This window comes from Liolophura sinensis, chromosome 2 (assembly GCF_032854445.1).
Source record: "Liolophura sinensis isolate JHLJ2023 chromosome 2, CUHK_Ljap_v2, whole genome shotgun sequence".
In the NCBI taxonomy this organism is placed as follows: domain Eukaryota; kingdom Metazoa; phylum Mollusca; class Polyplacophora; order Chitonida; family Chitonidae; genus Liolophura; species Liolophura sinensis.
The window spans coordinates 9,888,882-9,914,786 of record NC_088296.1 but is presented as its reverse complement, the minus strand read 5'-3'; the positions used below and the strand labels follow the sequence as shown (position 1 = coordinate 9,914,786).

Below are 25,905 nucleotides of genomic sequence, written 5' to 3'. Positions count from 1 at the left end.
GGAAGATGTACGATAAGTTTCACCGAAATCGGTGCAGTAGTTTTGGAAGAAGATACCTGCACAAAAGCGTGTCTACAGACAGACAGAGTGAATCCAGTATAGCAAACTTTGGTGAAGACGTACAGACAGGGTGAATCCAGTATACTAGCTCACCTAACTTCGTTGACGGATTACAGACACAGAATGGCGGACAGACCGGCTGAATCCAGTATATCCTAACTTCGTTGAGAGGGGTATAATACGTTTACTCAGCAACCCAAAATAAACACACGAAAGACCATTTTAGAAAAAGACCATTTATTACTCTCATAGCAGTATTGAAGTTGACCAATATTATCTACAGTGTACATCCATTTAAAAGTCACGTGGTTAGTTTAACATAAATATTAGCCAATCATATGAACGTCTCCACATATAGCGTACACACGAATGTCGGACTGACGTGTACAAAGGTGTAGTTACCAGAACACGTGGTTAAAACTTTACAGTATTTGTGTAATAAGTTTACTTAATTTCGCAGTAAGTTAACTGATCGCTGACTGGATGAAACGACAATTAGCTTACACAAACCAACAACTGACTGGTCCTGATTAGAAGTAAACAGTTAGTTACCTGGATTTAATTTGTATTAAAAGTTACGCCCAAATTAACTTTTAATACACTTTTAAAAAGCCGGTTCCAGCATACCATGCCATGAAAATTTGATGAAAGGGGTGCATTCTGCCTTCTGCAATGGCGACTGTGCTCAATGCCGGATAGGCAAATGCTCTCTTGTAATAAATACATGAGTATGCCTACAACCTTAACAGTTTTCCCGCAATTTGTCATCGCAAGTGCAACACTGAACAGCCTGCACAACATAGGTATGTATGGTACTTCCGGTGGTAAAGGTCTCCGGTTAACTATCACTGAGCTCAAATATTGTTCTCAGCGAACTTTTTAAACCAATGAAGCGGTACCTTCACTTTCCAGAACTTTTTCGATAACTTGTATTAAATTTAATACATCTGTAGACTTGATTACCATACCATTCATTCTTAATGTCGAACTCCGTTCTTTTAAAAAAGTTACGAATGAAATATATTTCAATGTGTGACCTGGCTAGTTTTCTCAGTTTACAACACACACGGGGGTGTTTTCACTGCTATACTATACAACAAAGGAAGTACCTGATGGACTGGACGCTAGGCAAACACAAGAACCAACCAAAAAAGTTGGCAAAAAACTGGAAGCACTTCATAATGCATCACAAAAACACGTACATTCGCTGATAAAAAAAATCCGTCGAATGGATCACATACTTTTTTCATGTGACACTTGCCGCAATTGGCTGCGTGCAGGCGGAAGCGTGTCTAGTTTGTATTTAAACAAGGAAAGGTCTGATTGGCTCAATGGAATACTAAATTCTACTTTTCAATCAATCAGCACAATGCACCATTTTAAAATGTGACAAATGCGTAAACAATACAACAGACTGTATGTAATGGAAAATACAAATAGGTCTCCACTAAACGAGCTCTGCATCCAATCCAATCCAATCCAAACAAAATACGATCAACTAGTTGAGTGCTTTTCAAATTCCAACACTCCTTTGAAATATACTTATATCATACATCTAAGTCGTGGGAGACACACTAGAACTGATATTCCACACTTAAAAAACAGTTTGGCCATTTCCGCACCAGTATATCCGAGAAAAGAATAAAAGTTCAAGACCAATAAAACAATGAGCCACTGATCGGTCAGCTTTCCAAGGTCTTTTTCTCAAAGGTCAAGTTCAATATAACTACTTTCAAATTTCTCTTTGCATTTCAGGAATAACCAAGTGTGATTCTCACGGACTGCATGAAGATGTCCAAACCGTAGTAGAAACACAGTGTTTTCTGCTGTAACTCTATAGTGCTCGAGCACAACCTGTAAGTGTTTTACTAGTACACATGCACCGAAAAGTGTGACGTATTACACAGAAGTACATACCAGTAGCTTTCGTCCTCTGTGTTACGGCTGGAAAGGACTTTTTACGAGTTCCTCAGCGTATGACAGTTTCTTCTAAATTTTTCAGTCATCCTTAAAGCTTATTGTTTTTTGTACTGTCTGCAGTAGTCTGTAATCTGCAGTAAGAATTGGTTCGTACACATGTAATACATCTTAACATCAGGTCACAAAAAGCCATTTTTTGATTCTACAATACTGGTGTGAAACAAACAAGAAACAAAACAGTGTAATACACATTAAAAACGACCCTCAATTGTAAACTATTTTCCAGATAACAAGAAAACTTCTCAATGCACTGAATTATTCCTAAAACGGATTCTTTTAAGATCAGCGCGAAAAAAAAAAGAACATCGCACGAATACAAGTCCTTTTGTCAATAATCATCCCTTCTTTCATGTGCTTTTTAAACTGCGTCAAATATTCCATGAAATTTCTACTTACGAAGCAAATCTTGCGCTCACAATCTCAGTATCATTAATAGCACTTAACTGTTACCCACCCCACTCCCAGCATTATTATCCCCACCCCTAGTCACATTTTTAGCAAAAATAAACACTTAAACACCGTTATCATGAGCAAAGGTTTGCGGAATTCACAAAAATACTGGAAATCTCCTTAAAAGCCATTTGTTCTATGCAGCCGGCTAGATTTGCCTTTGGACCGAAAGGAGAAAACGTGCACCCTTTTTAATTTAGCTTCTTTCGTCACCAATGACAGATGAAAGTACACAGGCTCCGCAGCAAGCTACATCTTCTACAGACCTCACGGAGTTGTGGTTTACAGGTACAAGCCCATTCATCTGAATGCCTGAACAGGAAAATGTTAAAAATAATTTATATTGCAAAGGCTATGGTCCCAACTGTAATGTATTCTTTCAACAAGATGCCTTTCAGAAATTCACAACTCTAAATTCTAGGGTACAAATTTTTGTCAAGGGCCGAGTTAAATCAATGATAACAAGTTTTATTTAAAAAAAATAGGTAACAATGCAAAATTACTCTTGGGGAAAACATTAACATAAAAGACGAGGCAACCCCGAGTACCAACGACAAGTGGTAGTTTGCAAATGGTTACGGGTAACTGGTGAAATCCGGGCTCTATGTGAGTTCACTTCAATTATGGATAGTTCGCTGACCACCGGTCAAAACTTTAAAAAATAGGTCAACACTTTTACTTGCAGAACCTACAGGCACAAATACAACAAAAATACGCATACTTACATATACAATCACCCCTGACGTTTCCATCCTGTGAAATCAGCAGGCATCGATATATGTTCATCCGCCTGACAGGGTGAAAGGTCATGGGACCAGTTCACGTTATAGGCAAGGGATGACAAAGAGAGAAAAAGGGTGCTGTACGGGATACATTTCCACAAACGGCATCCTTTGTATACAACGATACTATGAAACTCCCATCTTCATAGATAATCAAAAATAATCCTTAACTTACGTACATATTTTGAGGAGATATACCTGAATCTTTCTTTCTTTCAAACCTGAAATTGGACTTTTTTTGCGTTTAGCAATGCACCGGAATATCAGATATGACAGTGGAGAACAGTCATGTGACCTAGATAATATCTGCTATCAAAAGCAGACTCAGCAGATGTTACAAACCCATATAACCTTATTCCTACCAACATGGTAGCCTTCCTTCCTGGGACCGATTCCATAAAGCAATGTTTGACCCCAGCCAAAATTCATGTAATGCTTGGCAATAGCTAGCTCTTGCTGTTCAAAATCTTTTTCGAACTTTAGAATCGTTTTAACGCTATAAATAGTACAGCAATTAGTTTAATATTTGCTGGAGGGCAATAATTTGAGCTATTCTTCGGAAAATACAGAAAATTTGGTCTGGTTAGCCCGTACAAATTTTTTTTATCGAAAATCTCCGATAGGCTTTTGGCCTTTTAAGAGCTGAAATTTGGTACGCCTAGCACGTCTTATATGGATAAGAGAAAGCTGGAGTCATGCTATTGCCGAACTTTGTCGGACCCGTGATTATTTATACTACTACAGCCCAGTCTTGTTCCATAAGCTTACTTTGAACACCTCTGTACCGCCCCTGCTGGCTTATGGAACAAGACAGGGCTGTGATAGTATACATAATCACGGGTCATACAGAGCTAGGCAATAGCATGACCCCAGCTTTGTTTTATCAATATAAGACGTGCTAGGTGTACCAAATTCTAACTCTTAAAAGGTTATAGGCCTACCGGAGATTCTCGATAAAAAAATTCGGACGGGCTAAAAAGACTAAATTTTCTGTATTTTCCAAATAATAGCTCAAATTATTGCCCTCCAGCAAATATGAAGCTAATATCCGTACTATTTATAGCGTTAAAACGATTCTAAAGTTTGACAAACATTTTTAACAGTAACATGTCCAAAGACAGAAGCTGATATCTTGACAAAGGTAATTATTTGGACTATTCTAAAATAAATGCAAAAATTCCATTCAACACTGTGCACGAAGGCCTAGTACCTTTCAAATCGGCAATAAACTTCTTAAATTATATTAAACGGGTCGCACTGTAAGTTTTTAAAACTTCAGAATCATATTCACACTATAATAAAAACAGCAGATGTATAAGTACGATATTTACTGAAAGGCAAAGAATTTGATTAGCAAATATGGATTTTTTGCCATTTTTCTCCTGTCCTGGCGCTTTTTATTTTACAGTGTAAGAAATATTAGAAATATATAGAATCTTTACTTCATTGTGTTGCTTTCCCTCCAACCAAATAAACTTCAAAATTCTGTTCTGAATAAAATTTCTTGTGATTCTGAAGATTTAACATCTTTGCAATATTAGGCCTGCAACTCGATTATACTGTTGACTGACCAAGCATGCATGCAAACAGCGCCCTCTACGATATCAGCTTCCAAATTGATTAACTCTGGATTAATACTGTTTTGTTTCGTAAATAAATTGGCAAAACACCGCAAACTACCAAAGATAATGAGTGTAAGCCAAGATACCCTGTTGGAAATATAACGACCAAGTCCAAGTAACATGTAGGCATGATGTGGCCAGGTAACGGAAATTGGACCATGTATAATGCTGCAACAGTAAATCGCCCGAGAAAAGTTTTTAATTTCGTTTTTCCGACTAAGTTCAAGGATATTCAAGGTATGTGCGAACCTTGTTTTTTGGGCGAACTTATACTGTATTTGACCAAAAAGTTCGCCCAAAAAATCACATTATTAGAGGCACAAAAAGCTATCATATTACTTCTGATGCTGAAACTTACCATTCTTCAGTAAGATGTTATCCTATCTTCCAAACCAACCTTAAAACACGTTATTCGAGTCAATAAAACCCTCGAAATCCGGCAGCATAAGCAATTTTCGTAGACAACATCTTAGGTCAAGCACTGTGAGCGTTAAAATCAGATCTAATTTTTGACTCCTGTCAAACCCGCACTTTTGTGGAAATCGGCCCCAAAATTCCTATCACTGACCTAGTTGTAAAATAAGCTCTCCCTTAAGACCACTAACCATTGCACACGTTAAATATTTGAGTTAAGCTCTGGCTTTTTTTTACTGCAGCCCGCAGTCAGGAGGTTTTGTGTCAAGTACATTGGTTTCACCCTGGGCTCTGTCCCGCTTTCTCCACCAATCAACCTGATAATTTGCGCGCAAGAGAAAGATTTTCGCGCATATATAACCTATATATCAGTCCAATAAATCCTGCCCTTAGAATTTTTCGCGATACCAAATTAGCAAAACTAGAATCTGACAGCAACTTCAGTTCTAATTTCTTGAACTACACAACTTGTGTTTGTCCCAAACGTTTTTTTTTTTCTTCTTTGTTTGACCAGAAATAGGGTGTACTTATACCTTCGGAGCAGATCTTCAACATTTCTTAGAGCACACCACATACATAAAAAAATTTCTTAAGGATTCTATCCAATGCTGAATGTAAATTTAAAAGTTCACTTCTTGTGAACTTGCACTTGTTCTCTCTTCTCCAATAATTTTACTACACTTTTTTTTCTCGTCCTTTCCTAAAAACAGTTCCGGCATTAAATTGTATTACTTTTAACTTGAATCTCTTGATGTAAACTACAGATTTCAATGTCCCTGCAAATCCCTTCTGAAGCCTTGTACTAAGACTTATTTCTTTACATGATTTGTTTCCTAAAGTCAAACTAAGCCAGTTACCTGTAAAACCTCCTGACATAAAGCGACAACCAACCAGCAAGAACTGCAGCCAGCTGTTCAAAAGTGTATTAAAATTTTATTTATTTATTTATTTGATTGGTGTTTTCCGCTGTTCTCAAGGATATTTCACTTCTACGACGGCGACCAGCATTATGGTGGGAGAAAACCGGGCACAGTCCGGGGGAAACCCACAACCATCCGCAAGTTGCTAGCAGACCTTCCCACGAACTGCATTAAAATTAAGCCAGACTTAAATCTGAATACAAGTCTCATCCTAATACACAGTAAATGTCACTTTAGTCCAGACTGAGGTTAACACCAAGCTTAACTGCTGATACACTTTTGAACAATTGGGCCCATTGACATTTTATTATTTATCTGTCTATTACCAATCTATCCTGACAGTTCTTCTCCAATTCTTCACTTCAATTACAATGCCACAGAACAAGGACAATATCCTTCACCAAATAATGTTTTGACAGGGGCCAACTGTTTGGTTCAAGGCAGAACTGAACTGTGAATACATGTAACACCGTATCTTGTTTTATAATGTGAATAGCTGGAAGATTTGACATTATGTCCTGAAGCAACTTAAAAAATATTTCCAGGCTTGATTTCTTGCAGTAAAATGGATTTGAGATTTCCATGTGCCTGCGAGCTTTACCGACCTATATGTAGACAGCCATGAGCTTTTATACAGCACTACTGATTTGACTGTGATAATATACTTGTCTGCTTTCCTCTACAACACTGAACAGTTCTTATCACAAAACCAGTATACAAGAACTTCTTCCTAAGAACTCTGATCTTATACCTTGTGTTTGAAAGAACAAAGTTTTCACAGTTCCTTCACAAATTTTCCAAACAATTGTTTTGTCAGTGAAAATGTACATATAAAACAATGTGCGACAACAATTTTGTCAGTGTACAATTTCCACAGAAATCTAAAGTTTGTCGTATAAATGTACTTAAGTAAAACACTGTATGACAACATTACTCACTGTACAAGTGTCCGTACCAACCCTATTTTTAGGACATAAGATATCCCCATATATTTCACCGATTACTGATCCAGACCTTTATAGTCAGATTTCTCCTTGAAATTCCACAGCGTATTCGCTAAACACGTTGATTTATCCAAGAAAGTATCCCCGGGCAGGCGTGCGAGACTCGCTGAGAGGCATTGCCTGTAGCACTTCGTCCAGTAACTGGAGGGGCCTATGTAGCTGGACCTCAATCCAACATGGGGTCTCTTTTATACTGTGCCTAGGGTAATCAGGACCCCAGCCCTTCACGAAGCTAAGTCTGAGAATACACAGTCGCCGCAGATCATCTACACCAATACCGGCCGCTGCAGAGAGGCCTGCAAGCCAACAACATACACACTGGATTCATTTGAAGTCCCAAATGAACTGCACTTAACAAAACCCTTTGGCCAAGTGCTCAACAAAATATGGTTTCTTGGAGTGAAAGATGAATACACTATAGCAAGTATAATAAATGACCTGAAATGTTTAGAGGTAAATAAATGTCACAAAGTATTATTTTTGGTGCTGAAACTCACATTTTTCGAGTAGAATTATTATATATTAACCTTTCTAATATCGATAAAAAATGGGCAAGTTAATCATGGATGAAATTTACGGTCATTTAGGGTACCGTATAAGCCAAAGTCACTATGAGAAGCAGCCCCAAATGTGTCGGATTTATAACAGTTACATAACTGATTTCTTTACTCAAAATGTCACTGAGGGAGATTGTCCCTGGACTCACCCATACTGATTACATTTGTGATCATGCCGTACTCAAGAATATTTCATTTATACGACAGCCGCCAGCATTATGGTGAGAGGAAAGCTGGAAAGCTGGAAACCCACGATCACCCGCAGGTCGCTGGAAGACCTTCCCACATATGGCAGAAGAGGAAGCAAGCATGAGCTGGACTTCACAGGGATCACATTAGTGGGAGGCTAGCTTGTCATTGCTAGCGTGTTATCCCCCTCGGTCATATTTCTGCCTCCGTATAGCTCTAAAGGTCTGGCTAATTAAAAAGCTTACCATAAATCTGACACATCCGGTGCTGTTCCTCATCGTAACTAGCGCAGCTGCATTGTTCAAAAGAGAGTTAGCCAACTCCGCAACTATATGAAAAGCTATTTAACAGCTTTACCTTCCACAAAAAAGTGAAAATATTGGCTCCATAATCAGTTACAATTAGAAAAAAAATAATGATTTCAGGTACACAAATGGAAGATACTGTGTACATCCTGAAATGAAAAAGTCTCAGGAGTTTTCCTTGCTGATTACACACAAAACAATGCAGACTGTTGGCAGTACATATCTGTATACCGAATTACAGACACACAGATTCTCATATTTCCCAAATAACAGCACTTACCCACAGCGGGTGCAATCCCTCCTACAGATGCGGGGCCAGGAACATTACCTGCCACAGCTGCAGCTTGTGCGGCAGCAGCCGCTTGAGCAGTTGCAGCCTGCTGCTGCATCTGTCTGTGGCACTGTCTAATGTCAAACACCTGCAATGCATATCAGGATTTATTTATTTATTTATCTGATTGGTGTTTTACGCCGTACTTAATATTTCACTTATATGACGGCGGCCAGCATTATCGTGGGAATAAAAACTGGGCAGAGCCCGGGGAAAACCCACAACCATCCACAGGTTGGTAGAAGACCTTCCCACATACGACCGGAGAGGGAGCCAGCATGAGCTGGACTTGAACTCACAGCGACCACATTGGTGAGAGAATCCTGGGTCATTACGCTGCGCTAGCATGCTAAACAACTGAGCCACGGAGGCCCCCGCATATCAGAAGGAAGATGGTTGAAAAGTGCATTATCCCAACTACTCTGAGGTGACATAGGATCAGCCCCCAAGTCACCAAGCCATCTTAGCCTTAAGACAAAATTTCAATAATTAAAAGTTCCTTTGCATTACTTTAGCTGAAATTTGTTTAAAATTTCCCAGAATTTACATTGATAAGCATTTTATTTTGACCTTGTTATATGTAAGAAATAGTAATTTTAAAGTGATATGAAATTCTGACTTAAGATTGCTTTGTGCTCCCGAGGCCTGGACCACTTAAGATTGTTTTGTGCTCCCAGGGCCTAGACCACTTAAGATCGCTTTGTGCTCCCGAGGCCTGGACCACTTAAGATCGTTTTGCGCTCCAGAGGCCTGGACCACGCTTTGTGCTCCCGAGGCCTGGACCACTTAAAATTGTTTTCTACTCCCAGGGCCTGGACCACTTAAGATCGTTTTGTGCTCCCAAGGCCTGGACCACTTAAGATTGTTTTGTGCTCCCAAGGCCTGGATCGCTTAAGATCGCTTTGTGGTCCCGAGGCCTGGACCACTTAAGATCGTTTTGTGCTCCAGAGGCCTGGACCACTTAAGATCGATTTGTGCTCTACATTCGACATTTTTACTTCAATACTGAGAAATGTCTTAGTTCTTTATGTCTAAATCGAAAAGTAATGTTTAAGTTCAATTCTAAGTTCAAGTCTAAGCTCTGTAATAAAACCAGAAGTTAAGGCTTTAGTTTAAGAAATCCTTTGTGACCCTGGGGTCAGTACATAAGGCCACTTACCAACAAAGATTTCCATATCAATTGCAGTGAATCTATCCCCAATTTTGGTATCCTACTTTACACAATATCTGGGATAACAAATTAGGAAATTTTTCTGACCGCCAAATAAAGACAGCTAATATACATGTACCAGGGATGAGACAGACACTGAGATAAAAACAGAGGACACTATACACCACACTCATAATTTTGTCATTTTCAGCATTTCTGAATTAAATTCATAACATTTTTCCGATGTTTTTTTTTGGTATAAATAAAGAGAAATTCCTCCAAAAAGAGGACGCTTTTAGGCGTCAATGTTTGCTATAAAAGTTGTCGTCAAACATTACATTGGTGACATGTCTTACGCATCTTGAACTGCTTTTATATTGTCACAAAGGCCCCACAAACAGTCCGAGAACAGCGAATAAAGAAATTCCCCTGTTCACAGAGAGAAATAGAACCTGCATTCCCTGTGTCCTAGCAAATGATAGACAAGTGTCTTCCCCACTAAGGTCACAACCTGCTGAGCTCACTGGCTGAGCTGGTTGAATGACTTGTCCCTTTAATGTCACTTTCATCATTACATCTGTCATATCCCGACAGTCGCCTTGCAGTAGGTCAAAGCCAAGGCTGACATATGTACAGTGTTGTCTCAATGAAACGTGATGACAAAGACACCAGACATGAGGTCACATTCAGTCAGAGTATGCAGACACCTGTCATGACACCCCATCCAGTCATAGTATATGGACACCTGTCACAACACCACACCCAGTCATAGTATACTGCCGCCAGACACGACACCCCACCCAGCCACAACACCCCACCCAGTCACGGTATACTGACACCTGGACGACCAGTACTTGGTATCTTCCTCTTAAACTGAGAGCCAACTGGGTTATTACCAAGATTACTGATCTTACAGAATATATGGTATGACTTGATTCAAGACGGAACCCAGTATTAACCCTTTATGAAGGAATGCTTGGGGTTTAACGTCGTACTTAATAATTTTTCAGTCATATGACGACGAAGGGTCATTAGGTGTGTGTACATATACTGTGTCTTCTTGTAGCTGGGTGAATCCATGCTGCCAAAGTGGTGCCACCACTGACATAACTGAAGTATTATGTCGAAGACACCACATATGACACCCCACCCAGTCAAACTATACTGACACCGGGCCAACCAGTCCTGTTTCCTTCCACTAACCTCTCAGTGCTGAGTGCCAAGCAAGGCAGGAACAAGTAACAATTTAAACTCTTTGGTACGACCCGACACAGGTTTGATCCCGGGTCTCCCAATTTCGAGTGAATGAGTGAGTGCTTGGGGTTTAATATCGTGCATAACAATTTTTCAGTCATACGACGATGAAGGAATCCTGAGAATGCATGTAATGTGCCTCTTTGTTACAGGACGGATTTCCACCGCTGTTTTATTTAAGGGTTTAAACCCTTCAGGACACAGATGCTCAATTCACTAATCCAGCGCAGCCGATCTCTTACAATGAAAGCTACCGTGTGTTGAATCACTCACCTTGATATAAGCACTGGGGTATATTTTATGAACAGCATCTCCTGGAGCTCTGCCTGCCTCTCTATCTAAGTAATAACTCTGTACAAAGACACTGTGGTCGCTGAGGCAGCGTATCCAGACGTCCCCTTCCCCGCGGCAATCTAACTGGACGCCTTTGCCTATATGTAACCTGGACGCACATAAACCACAATCAGATGAGATCTGATCAAGTTTTCATCCTTTTTGTTTTTTAATACTTGATTACATATTACACCTCAACCCCACTGTTCACACAATAAGACCCAGTGGAGACATTTGTGGTGCAAACTGGGAAACTGTCCATTGGGAATGAGGTTAACTATCAGCACTTGGATCACAGGTAGATTATGTTTATTCATTTATTTATTTGATGGGTGTTTTACGCTGTTATCAAAAATATTTCACTTATACGACTGCAGCCAGCATTATGGTGGGAGGAAACCGGCCAGAGCCCGGGGGAAACCCACAATCATCCACAGGTTGCTGGAAGACCCAGGTAGATTATGTCTTGACCCACACATACATCAGTACATAAGTGTATAAATTAATTATCAGAAATAAAGTAGAGAATTCATAAAATCCTGAAATGAACAAATGACATACAAATTTTTGTGAACTTTACACAATTTCCTAGAAAATTAGACTTTTATATTTAACGGTAAAAATAAATCAAGAATTCCAGATAACATCAGTAAAAACCTGTCCCTATTGGGATGCTCACCTGTGACTGGGTTACTCACCTGGCTTTCTCGCTGACCTCAGTTCGATGCACATTAGAGAGCTGACCCAGACAGAAGCGATCAATGCTGGAGGGGTCTGTGTACCCGTCAGCTGTGACACTCGGGCAACTAGACGGCACCTTAAATGTTTCCCCCACCTGCTGGTCCAACTCAAAGTAAGTGATAGTGCACCAGAACTCTGGGGCGGCTGTAAAAACAAAAGTGGAAGTAAAGATAGAAGGGAAAGTGAAACAGAGGTACATGAGAAAACTCAATTACATGTACCGACGTACATGAGAAAGTGTAAAGAGAGATGCATGTGAAAGTGAAAGCAGAAATACGTGAGAAAGTGAAGCAGAGATACATGAGAAAGTGAAGCAGAGATACATGAGAAAGTGAATCAGAGATACATGAGAAAGTGAAGCAGAGATACATGAGAAAGTGAATCAGAGATACATGAGAAAGTGAAGCAGAGATACATGAGAAAGTGAATCAGAGATACATGAGAAAATAAAAGTGCATGTTGGGCTTTATGAGAAAGTGAATTAGTAAATGTAGAGCTACATGAGATAATGAAAGTATAGATGAATCAGAAAGTAAGAGTAGAGATACACGAGAAAGTGAAAGTACATGTTGAGATGCTTGAGAGAGGTAAACTGTACAGGAAAAATTATCAGAAAGTGAATCGGAGACATACACCCAACAATCAATCATGAAGTAGACTGGTAGAAGTAAATATACTAGTACGGGCCTTGAGATCATGAAGCCATCTTAGACTTCAAAATTCAAAGTCAAAATTTCAAATTACTTTAAAATTCTTATTTCTGAGCTAACAAGGTGAAAATATTGCCAGATAACATAAGTTTTGGGTACGTTATTGTGCCACAAATTTCAGCTAAAGTACGAGAAAAGGAACATACCCAATTTAATGAAATAAACTTTTGATTTACGACCAGGATCATGAAGCCAGGTATATTAATAACCAAAAGTACCGATCAAAATGTATCAGAAAGCTCGAGGTACATATAGAGACACCTGACCCCGAATTTAGCGAAGATGACTCACGAGGTTGTGCCGTTAGAGGTAGCTGAACATCACTAGATAATGGGGAGCTATTCCCTGTAAACAAAGGAAAATAGTGTATTATCTGTGTGTATACATATTGCTTGAAAATAAAAAGAAGTTTGAAACTGCAGTTTGAATATAACAGAATGTTAAAAGTTCCTATGTAAATTCTCCTCACCAGAGGATTTTTCTCTATTTCTTCAATATATATATAAGTGAAATGTCATGTGAAATGCTTTCACTGATAAAAAAAGTTTTTTTCACGTGTGAGATATTTCTTTTGATTTCGTTATTACATTTTGATATTTTACATCCAGACAATATGACCTCAAAAAGAGAAATTTCGCATCTGGAGGTTATCATTTGCACCTCTCACAGGAGTAATATGGCATTCAATCTTCACTGTGCAATATTCTCTACACAGTTACTACTATTTTAGGTCATAGAAAAGAACACTACTAGTGGAATTACCAAATTTAAAGCTGAGGACAAATACGAGAGCAACCTATCCAGTATTAACTGTAACGACACAAACCTTAAGCCTAGCTAGCCCACACGGACAATATTTCTGTGGCACATCATAACTTTTTCAAACTTAAGAATTATTTTAACACCATAAGTTTCTGGTATTCCTGCTACATGTAAATACAGAAAAATTTTAAATTTTAGCAAATATTTTTTCCCCCAAAATCCCTGGCATAGCCTGCTTAATAATACCGACGGTACAAATTTTTCAGTGAAAAATGAATACTGTAATTCCTCAACCTTTCCACATGTTTGCAAGGTGTTTATTCAAGCATATTCTGAAGGCGATTGTTTTGTGATGACTGATTAAATTTGACTGGATATTAAGCCATGACACTGACCTCTAACCAACGTGGTTTTGTCCCCAAAATCAGAGTAAAAAGGTGCATAATTGCACTGAAAGTTGCTCTTTCATATGCGTGTGCGAAAATGTTGACGTATTATGGCAGGCCTCTAGTCACACGGTTAATTCAGCATTTGTGTCTAACTTACAGTAGTTGGGTACATCTGGCTGAGACTGTGTGTAAGTGGCTGTACTGGTGCCTGCCCAGGTGGTGTTAGAGCCTGGAAAAAAAGGATACTTTATCGTAAAACACAATGGTGTCGTTGCAAAATCTTCCAGAATAAGCATAGCGTGTTCCCATGCTTCCAAAATCATAACACATGCCTAACTTTACAGTGCAATTTTAACTTTACTCTTAGAAGTTTAAAAAATATATTGCATTCAAAAAATTTTATAATAGCAAAATGTAAATGTCAAGGTGGAATAATAAAGTCATTTCACTTAAAAAAAAAATGTTTCATGGATAGATAAAGTAGATGAGATCTGATACACAGATATAATCAATCACACTGGTGACTTATTGGTCTTCAAGGGGGGGATAAAGCAGATCAGATCTGATACACAGATATAATCAACCACACTGGTGATTTATTGGTCTTCATGGGGGGATAAAGCAGATCAGATCTGATACACAGATATAATCAACCACACTGGTGATTTAGTGGTCTTCATGGGGGGATAAAGCTGATCAGATCTGATATACAGATATAATCAATCACACTGGTGATTTATTGGTCTTCATGGGGGGATAAAGCAGATCAGATCTGATACACAGATATAATCAACCACATTGGTGATTTATTGGTCTTCATGGGGGGATAAAGCAGATCAGATCTGATACACAGATATAATCAACCACATTGGTGATTTATTGGTGTTCATAGGGGGGATAAAGCAGATCAGATCTGATACACAGATATAATCAATCACACTGGTGATTTAGTGGTCTTCATGGGGGGATAAAGCAGATCAGATCTGATATACAGATATAATCAAACACACTGGTGATTTATTGGTCTTCAAGGGGGGATAAAGCAGATCAGATCTGATACACAGATATAATCAACCACACTGGTGATTTAGTGGTCTTCATGGGGGGATAAAACAGATCAGATCTAATATACAGATATAATCAATCACACTGGTGATTTAGTGGTCTTCATGGGGGGATAAAGCAGATCAGATCTGATACACAGATATAATCAACCACATTGGTGATTTATTGGTCTTCATGGGAGGATAAAGCAGATCAGATCTGATACACAGATATAATCAACCACATTGGTGATTTATTGGTCTTCAACGAACATAAACTGCGGAAATGGCCACGAGAGAGCCATACAAGCATTGAGAGCAGGGGCAAACTCCAAATGTCCAAGGCCAGGTTTGAACTCACATCTCCTATGTCCTTAGATATTGAGAGGCAAGCATCTAGACCATTGGCTGCTCCCACACTGCTATTTTAGTACAAAAGCTTTACTAAAATCTCAGAAATGTACAACTGTACTTGTACTTATAGAAGAGGGTGTCTTCAACACACCTATTCTGAGAGACACACGTAAAAAACAGGAGAAAAATCGAAAAATCAAGCAACTCTCTAAGAGCTTAATATGGGAAGTACCGGTACCTGTAATCGCTAATTCTGAAGTCTTGGGCATTATCCCACACACTCAGATTTGAACCTACATCCCCAGTTAACTTTTATTTCCTGTTTAATACCTTACTCAAGAGCTTTTCAATGATGTGATGGCTGTTCGCTTTATGGTTAGAGGGGAAAAAAAAAAGGGCGTCATGTGGGAACCCACTGGTAAGCTACTGACAAACTTTTCCACCTGTGACATAATAATATGCAGATATGATCATTCTGGTGGGGGGACTCCGTGGCTCAGTTGGTTAGCGCGCTGGCGCAGAGTAATGACCCAGGCGTCTCTAACCAATGCGGTCGATGTGAGTTCAAGTCCGGCTCATGCTGGCTTCCTCTCCGGTCGTATGTGGGAAGGTCTGACAGCAACCTGCGGATGGTCGTGGATTTCCCCCGGGCTCTGCCCGGTTTCCTCCTACCATAATGCTGGCCGCCGTCGTATAAGTGAAATAATCTTGATTACGGCGTAAAACACCAATCAAAAAAAAAAAATCATTCTGGTGGAAGACAAATGGTGGTTTTCAATCAGTCAGTCAGTGTTAGACTGTGCAGTCGTTCACACAAACAGCTTGACGGCTTATTCTCACCATGGCTCCACAGGCAATTAGAGCGGCTCCTACTTATAAGGAGGACCCCCCCCCCCCCAAACCACTTGGCCACCACAGCGCGATACTTACTCCTTGAGAAAGGCCCAATACTAGGTTGGGACTGTATAGGACCAGGTCCATGGGGGCTGGGGTAAGTCTCCAGGGGTGAGGACATGGCAGGTCCAATGGAGGCAGCTGGAAAAGGTAAGGTGTGGAGAATGTCAACCTCAGATAACCACATTCATCAACTACATGCATTTGGCCTCAAAACAGCTTTAACTGAAGCTGGGTTTTATGCTTCTTACACAAAGTACGCATTATGAATGGATATCTAAGATCGAATTCCAAGGCATGACGTTGTAAACAATCCATTATTTAAAAATAAATTGTAACATAATATCAAGAGGAAATCTGTACTTCTACACTTGTCAGAGTAACACAAGAGGACACTGATGAGTTTCTAAAAAACACATTATACACATTTAAATGTGTTTTTTTTTAACTTTTTTACTTACTAACATACAGCATGCAAACATTTACACAGAAACAACATGCATTCACCCCAACACAACAATCTTTCAATCTATGCTCTGGCAATACTGCAAGACAAGTACAACGTAGATAACATGCAGATATACATATGTATAAATTGTTAGTGACAACAGAATCTGTTAATGAACTAGAAAATTATCAGAACCAGGTAGACATCTCCCTCATTACAACGCTGTTCTTGGAGGACATATATGAGCCTGCCAACCATGATAAAAGCGAGGCACATTGCATGTGGTTTGTTAGACACTGATATAGCCTGTGGTGTTTAAATAAGAACACACATCTAGTTGACAGTATCAAGGTTTTCATGGAACACTCTAATTTAGCTTAATTTTTGTAGGTTTATTTATTTATTTGATTTGCTTTGTGTTTAACGCCGTATTAGAATATTTCACTTATACGACAGTGACCGGCATTATTGTGGGAGGAAACCGGGCGCAGTCCGGGGGAAACCCATGACCATCTGCAGGTTGCTGGCAGACTAATTTTTGTGGGTAAGAATGCACTTACACAAACATATAGACACTTTTGATGCTAACACTGATGCTAGTTTTTCTGATAAGAAATCAATCAAACTTCACAAAGCACTGTAAGGTAGGTGAATCAAGCAAAGTGTGTCACTCGAAAAATGTGTCACTTGAAAATTGTCAAACACGAAAACAGTGTCACTTGAAAAATGTGTCACGCGAAAATTGTCACTCCAAAAACGATAAAGAAATACAGTATACTGCCTCCAGCTGCCAAAAAAAAAAAAAAAAAAAAAAAAAAAGCACATGTGAAACTTTTCTAAAACTTAAAATACCTGTATTTACAGGTGTGTGCAACAACTTTGTGAACAATTTTGAAAAAAACATTTTGTGTTATGTTATACAGCTTTCTGTAAAGAAGTTAATGAAGGGAGTCATGATGAGACAGAGACGTTTTCCTCACTATTTTTGCAGATAAAGGACATTGGTTTACGTCTAATTTCTCCACCAGTATATGTGACAGGTTTTCCAAATAGGCCGGCTTCTGCCAGGGAGTTATTTCCCCTGGTGCCGAGAAATCGCTTTATTTGTATATTTGATTGGTGTTTTACACCGTACTCAAGAATATTTCTCTGATATGACGGCAGCCAGCATTATGTTGAGAGAGAACCGAGCAGAGCTGCACGTTGCTGGCAGACCTTCCCACGTACAGCCGGAGAGGAAGCCAACATGAGCTGGACTTGAACTCACAGCAACTGCATTGGTGAGAGGCTCCTGGGTCATTACGCTGTGCTGGTGCGTGAATCTTCTGAGCCACGGAGGCCCTGCTGAGAGATTGCTTAACACCCAGTACATCCTAGAGTTAAATTGGAACACCATAAGCTGGCGGCATGTTATAACACTGAATACCTATTGTCTCTAAAACAACTGTGTGGAATTTATTATTGTCACTGATTGAAATGCACTACAACCCTGTGTCGGGAATTTTAGTCAGGTTTTCCACCTCTGCTCCAGCTACCTGCCTGCTTCTATATTTTTAGAGTATCACATTTAAAAAAAAAAACCAATGAAGTAAAGACACTGGCAACAAGGCAAAGAACATGGTCAGGCATGCAACAGAGAAAGCATTCCCACTTTATACACACCAGGGCTCAGTTTCACAAAGCGGCGAGTGACATTTTTTATTGCACGTACACTATTTTGTGTCATTATTACCATACCATTTTCCTATATGTGCAATTATCGTCTTTGTGAAACTGGGGCCAGGGTTCCAACAGGTGAAAGAAAATATTTGTTAATAACATTTAGAAACCTAATAGTAGTGACCTAAAATTTGGCACGATTGACTACGTTGAACACTTTGAAATGGAAGGTACAGTGATATCCTGCTGGAAAATGTAAGTTTCAGCACTAAAATTTAATATTTCACAATATTTCTTTGGCTCTACAAATGTGCTTTGAAGGGGTGGGGGCATTTATCACATATTATCACTTTTAAGAGCACTTCCATTTAAATTTAAACCTTCATTACCCAGGAGCCTCTCACCAATGCGGTTGCTGTGAGTTCAAGTCTAGCTCATGCTGGCTTCCTCTCTGGCTGTACGTGGGGAAGGTCTGCCACCAACCTGCAGATGGCCGTGGGTTTCCCCCGGGTTCTGACCGGTTTCCTCCCACCATAATGCCAGCCGCCGTAGTATAAGTGAAATATTCTTCAGTATGGCTTAAAACACCAATGAAATAAATAAATAAATAAATATATAACCCTTAATTTATGTGGTTGCTGTTTTAATATCTCATTTACCTGTGAATTTCAGACAAAAATGCAACATGATATTTAACACTGTTCTTTCAACGACTTGAAAACCTTTCAAAAAGTTTTGTCCTCTTGAGCACCAAGTGGGGACCCCGATATACTAAAATACTCTTTGTTATCACGCCTTGCGCTTTGTATATTACCTTTGAATTGCCTACTAAAGAAATGAAAGATAAGCAAGCTCCATCCACATGAACACCAATGAATTTCAGCACTGGTCCTTGAATTGATCAGATACCCTCAACCACTGTATATTTATTTATTAATCTGAATGGTGTTTTATTTCGTACTCAAGAATGTTTCACTTATATAACAGAGGCCGGCACTACGGTGGATGGAAACCTGGAAGAACAATGCGGAAAACCCACGATTATTTGCAGGTTGCCGGAAAACCTTATCATGTTACAATAATAAATCTATACTATCTATAATCAAAAATTATAAGGTCAAATACAATGTTCCACCGATTTTAAAAGTAAGACATGTATCCGTTAGTTTTGCACTTTTGTCTGCATTCCAATATCTTGTGGGTCTTGAGCTGCCACTGGTGTGTCAGAAATATCCTTAACATTGAAGAAAATGATCAAGACATCAGCCCGTCTATTTGTTCTTTAACTGGACAGTACCAATGTTTCCCAATTTTTCTTTTATACACCGTTGGTGAATGGACATAAGGGCCTGCGTGATTCATGGTATGGTTTGTCAGTGACCCATGCCAGCTTCATGACACTCTTCATAACAAAGGCCTTTATAACATCAGTGAAATTACCATACAAATCTAAGTGACCACATCCAATACTGTTTTCACAAAGCAAGATCATAAAAATGTCTATCAAAATTTGTTATTCCCTTAGAGCTTTAATTATTTGTTTATTGGATTTCTGTGAAATCCAATACTTTTGAAGTTTTCACTTATGCAATGGCGGTCAGTTCTGTGGAGGAAAAAGGAGTGCTGGGGGTAAAACCCCCTGCCTTTGGGCATGTGATCTTCCATGAACACCCAGGCCGCATGAACAGTGAGAACAACGGAAATCAACAAATTATCTGCCTAAGGTTGGGTTTGAACACACACCATGTTATCACCATAGCAACCCAGCAGCTTGCAATATTAGCATGGCCTGGTGTAGCAAGCTCCAGTATGGCAGAAGTAGGTCTTCCCACCCCTTTGTGTAATTTCCTTAATCAAGATCCTAGATTTTGTTTATGAACGAAAAGACCAGATGTGTGATTAGCACACCTAAATTCATTATCCCAGACGACTGACTTTGTCAAGTGTGTCTCACCAGCACACCTAATTTTTGTTTCAGGAGTGTGTAAGGTGCAAGAGTGTGACAAAAAGCTTCCGAATTTGAAGACCAGGCACTGGGGTCAGGAAGCTATCTTTGACTTTAGTACAAATGTAAAATCTCTTTAAAATTGTTATTTCTAATGTAAAAAGGTAAAAACATTACTTGACAATGTAAATTTTGCTTATAAATCAAGCGCAACAAATTTTTGCTAAAATAACCAAAGGAATATACCACATGTAATGATTAAAAAAATTTGATGCAAGTCTAAGGTCTGTTAATCTATAACACGCATTCTGGAAATATTGTTTTCACAATACGTGTTCCTAACAGTTTGGAAACGTCAGAATAATGGCAACATACCACTTTATACTAAGTCTGTAACAGAACCAAAATAGCCATAATTTTATTCACCATGGATGAAACGGCCCAAAACTTGACCTTCATCAGTATCTTGTCTTGATGAAGTCATATACCAAGTTTCAATTCATCATCTTCTGTGGTCAAAAGTATAAAATATGGAACTTAATTTTCATGTGCTTGTCAATATATGCTGAATTCCCAACACTGCAATAACTATAAATGTGTCAGTCACATATAATTTCATAATAATATAATTATTACATATAATAATTTATATATAATTCACATATAATTTCATAAAAAATATAATTTTTTCACTAAACTACCCTAAATGACCTAAAAATTCAACCACAAAAAAAAAGGATTCTCAGAGGCAAATGGAGGTCATGTTATAATAGTTATGGTGGGAAAATTTTCATTCTTCCAGTATGATGTCACCCTGCCTTCAAGACACCTGTCAAAGCACCTTTCTAAAATCAACAGAACTCCCAGAATCTGGAAAAATGTGCAAACAGTCATGGACTAAAATTTAGGTCATTTAGGGTAATCATCCTGCTGTATGAAGAAAATGGTGAGTAGGCCGTGAAGGTATGTATGGCTGACTGATGATTGCATAAAATATTGCTGTCAAGGTCTGATCAATGTAGTACAGAATGGCTGATTTATTTATTTATTTATTTGATTGGTGTTTTACGCTGTACTCAAGAATATTTCACATATACAGCGGCAGCCAGCATTATGGTGGGTGGAAACCAGGCAGAGCCCGGGGGAACCCACGACCATCCACAGCTGATAAAAAATTGCATGGGATGTACTTAACATACGAACATACAACAAATAAATGTACTTCAAGAATATCTGTTGAACGTTTGTTACCATCTTTCATTTAAGGTCCCATCTTTCTTTGTCGCTCTAAATACATTTCCAGACTTATTTTGGGCTTGCGGACAAGTCAAGGCAAAAAGGACATAGACAGGCAGTTTTATGTAAGCGAGATAGCAGAAGGCATTCAGATAGTTTAAGGGGAAAGTCAGCGCACAGAGTTAGTAAGGCACATATTCAGTTTGTAAGATAATATATATAATAATATATATATATATATATATATATATATATATATATATTCACATATAGACTTTGTAATTGAAATCTCATCATGTAAATTGCAATGCTAACAACGACCTTCCATACAAGATGCCACACCAGAGCTGCAAGTCATGGCTGGTTGGCTGAAGATTTGAGGCCCATGGAGCATTTGTGGTTCTCTCATGTTTTGCTTATGCTAATCGACACTTTAAGCCAGGTTTAATCATGACTGGTTGCTCATTAAGCATGCCCACATCATGCTAATCTACAGGTCATGTGACATGACAGCAGTATGTTTCCTGATTGGTTGAAAAAGTGATGCTCACTGGGCACGCTCACTTCTTGCTGTTCTTAGTAAAGTATGTCACACTGGAGATCGCTGTAAGCATACAGCCATTTACATGCCAGCTATCCCTAACGGATTAAATTAAGGGAATAATAACTAATCATTTGCTGTTAGTTTTACTTGTTTATAAATCAAGCCACAACATAAGAAGGCAGAAGAGTTCCAGAAAAAGGGAGACAACCACTTCTAAGAATCACTCACAAGAGTGCCCAAGCCCTGATGTGGACGTAGGCGACATTGGCTGGTCACGTGGCGATAAAGGGTGCGGCAATGAAACGCTAGAGGGCGCTCCAAGTGCAGCACTTGCGGACACTCCTGCTTGTTGATGTTGGACATTTGCCTGTGGTGTAGGGGACCCCTGACCTGAACATTTTTAACCAATCATAAAAACAGAGAACACAAAAAAGAACCATTGAAAACAAACGAAACAGGACAAAACAAATTCAAGAACATGTGAACCACTGGAAAAACATTGAGTTAAAATAAAAAAAGAGAACAAATTGTTTTCGTTTCCCATTTTCGTGCAGATGGTGAAGGTCCACACATGAAGTGACATGCTCCAATAATTTAACAGAAATGTTTCAGCCAATAGCATTCTAATACCCTGAACATGCTGTGTGCATAAGTTTACATTTAAATGGTACAAATGAAACCACAACTTTGCGCCAAAATAAAACTACTTTCTAAAAGAATATACTGTAGCTTAACACATTTACATGCTTGTGATTTTTTTAAAAATTTTTTTACGAAATCGTAAAATCCTGGTATTTGCTGAGTAATGTTCTGTGAGTTTTTTTTTAAATTTTCAGCCATGTTTAAAGACCAATTTTAATCTGCATATTTTTGGGGAACATTATGATTAGTAACAAAACTGCCAAAAAAAAAAAAAAATTAAGTATTAACTACAAAAACCTGTATAAACAGTGTGGCTGACAATGGACATCATTGTCCAGAAAACAAGTTTAGCCAGGTTTTGTGCTTGACCGACCTTGATCAAGGCGGAAGGTCAACCCACTGTCACAGCTAAGCAAGAACATTCTCTTCCTTATTTAATTCATTTTATTTTCCAACGAAAAAACAAAAATTGTAGGGGATTTAAGGAGTGAGTAAGAGACATTCACAATGCTCAGGCCTTATTTGAGGTTTTATCTGAAAGAATGGCTAATGAGCACGAAAAATGTTTTTTCAAGAGAGCCGAAAGTTCTTACTTAGCTTGAGACAAATTGGCAATGACGGAGCCCAAACTGACTTGTCTCCTGTTATTTCCCCAAGACTCTACCTGTAATAGGTATACGACTGTAGCCCTCTGGTGGTGCTGTGTGCGCGGCTATCGTCTGGCTTGCCTCCCCTGCACCACCTTCGATCTGCGACACATACTCGTCTTTTACCAATCGTCCCGTAGGAGCTGAAAGCGATGGCAGTCATTTGTCAACATCTACTTGGTTTCCATGACAATCTAAGCTCAGAGTTTCAGCCTAACCTGCGGCCACTCCCCCCTACACCTCAAAATGGTCCGACCCTCCTTTTTTCCATTTTAAGAAAAAAAAGAAAAGAAAAGCCTCGTGGTCTATTGTGTTTTATGTCATGAATAAAAGTATGCCAATGGCCAGCTCTGAGATTCGTTAAACATGTTCCCAGCTTAGCTTCCACATTAACCGCTCTGAACCGTTACGTTCACTAGCCTGGCCCTGTCATCTGCGCTGTCTCCAAAGTGCCAATGGCTGTACGCCACAAAAACAGGTGTGCTGTGATCTTAAAGTAATTTTGAATTCATATCACCTCATTACGTAGGAATAATAAAGGCCACACAACATTGCAAATAACACAAATGTAACCGACGCACCAACTCGGACAGCATCAGAACTTCGCAAATTGCCATTTTCAAATCACATGACTCGGTGGCTAAGGCCGACTCCGCTGCTCTTCCCAAAATTAAATGATTTCGATCATCTTTGTTCAATATTAACACACAAATTAAAGCTAAGACTCCTAAACAATTTGTCAATCACCGTATAAATGGTGTGCAAATTATTAGTCTCCACCAAATTATTCCACGAATTTATCTTTTTCCAGACGATGCCGAGAGTGGCCGAATCAAACTGAAAATGGCCATTAGAGAACTTTGGCTTGCCGCCGATGTTACAGATACATTTGTGTTAATTGTGACGTTATGGCCTTTATTCTTCACGAATGACCAGATGAGTTGAAGTCAGCAATTACTGTAGGATTACAGGAAACATGGTTTTATAGCGTACAGCTTTGACATGTTGAGGATAAAAAATGCAGAAGGACTGAGTTCCAGGTTAGTAAATTTAAGAGTACAGATCTGTATCTCCGAAAGCTAAGCTGAGAAGAATGAAACTGATCTAAGACCTAACAAAAGGCCTGCTGTCATACACGTACCCTGAAACTGAGCTAAAAACAATGCCTGCAAAGTGTGCATGCAAACTGTCCAATTTCTGTTCATCTTGAAATGTTCATCATTTTTACTGTCAGTTTCAACCTAGCATAATGAGCAACATTCGCATTTCACGCTACACTCACCAAAACAAAGAAGTTTGGGGCTGCAGCTGCTTTTCACGGCCACTAAAACTACAGCATTTCAAAGTAACACTTTCTATCTGGTGTTTTTGCTACACATAACTGCAAATAGGACAGGTATTTTATATAATAAGCATGCCGCTGCTAGGATTAAAGAATAGGCCATCAAATTAAAATTAGAACATAGCACGAGAAAACGAAATAAGAACAAAGCACATGCTTAACTGTCCAGACTGAAGTGAATCACAAAACAAGGGAGGTAAGTGCTACCACTCAAGTGTTATCCCCCTTGGCTCATAAAATAAAACAGTCAGCATTACCTAATGTTGCTCAGAGTGCAATCATTCCAATTACATTGGAGAAAGAAGCTAATAACAAAACAGTTACAAAACAAAAGTCAATAACTTGCCAAATAACTGGAATCAAAGACAAGGTATGCAAATATTATTTCTAACGATGGCTAAATTTTTGCAGATTTGCACCCTTTATGTGTCTCCACACATAAAATACCAAAGTGGAAACTAAGAAAAAAATAAATAAATAAATAAATACATAAATAAAATCAATTTAACTTTAACTACGTCGTATAGGCGATACGTGGTAAAAGTAACATGAAACATTTACTCCAAATGAGGAGTCCTGTCCATTTGTACCAATATGTGAAATAAACGACTTCCTTTGCATTATTTCAGTTATTCTGCACTGTCAATGCAAATGACTACAAATTTATAAATGAAAATTCCGTGAAAGCTAATATTTGAGCACACTGACCCTCTGAATACATTTACCAGTTAACGTGTACAGTACCAATCCTGTCTACAATATGCTAAACCAAAAAACATCAACTGCACACGCTCCAAGTCAGCGCTGATATAAACTTAAGACTTGGTAACAAGGCTACCAAACAGCTCAACTGCTGGAGACACCCATGAATGCAAAACTTCACCTTGGTATACAAAGTACTGAAACATTTTACCTGAAAACTGAAAAAGAGGCGTTAAGGTCATGAATTTTGTACTTTACACTAACTATAACACGCATACATGGTATCAACAATGGAGTGAGTGAGTGAGTGCCTGGGGTTTAACATCGTACTTAACAATTTTTCAGTCATATGACGACGAAAGAATCATTAGAGTGCATGTAATGTGCCTTCTTGTTGCAGGACGGGTTTCCACCACTCTTTTATCTAGTGCTGCTTCACGGGGACACTTTTACCGGAGGCAAGTAAGCCGCCCCGTCCAAGCCATTATACTGGTAC

The 25,905-nt window shown here is 38.9% G+C and overlaps 1 protein-coding gene across 1 annotated transcript in view; it reads right to left on the bottom strand.

Moving 5' to 3' along the window:
• Positions 1-6,158: 6,158 nt before the first annotated feature.
• LOC135462670 (mothers against decapentaplegic homolog 4-like) overlaps positions 6,159-25,905 on the bottom strand; it is a 30,658-nt gene continuing 10,911 nt past the window's right edge. The window contains exons 5-12 of the mRNA XM_064739896.1: positions 23,383-23,508; positions 16,281-16,385; positions 14,111-14,182; positions 13,094-13,147; positions 12,050-12,236; positions 11,292-11,460; positions 8,564-8,702; positions 6,159-7,528 (exon numbers count right to left, since the gene is read on the bottom strand). Of these exons, the coding sequence (XP_064595966.1) occupies positions 7,299-7,528; positions 8,564-8,702; positions 11,292-11,460; positions 12,050-12,236; positions 13,094-13,147; positions 14,111-14,182; positions 16,281-16,385; positions 23,383-23,508 (1,082 nt within the window). The 3' untranslated portion in view covers positions 6,159-7,298. The remainder of the gene's footprint in view (positions 7,529-8,563; positions 8,703-11,291; positions 11,461-12,049; positions 12,237-13,093; positions 13,148-14,110; positions 14,183-16,280; positions 16,386-23,382; positions 23,509-25,905) is intronic.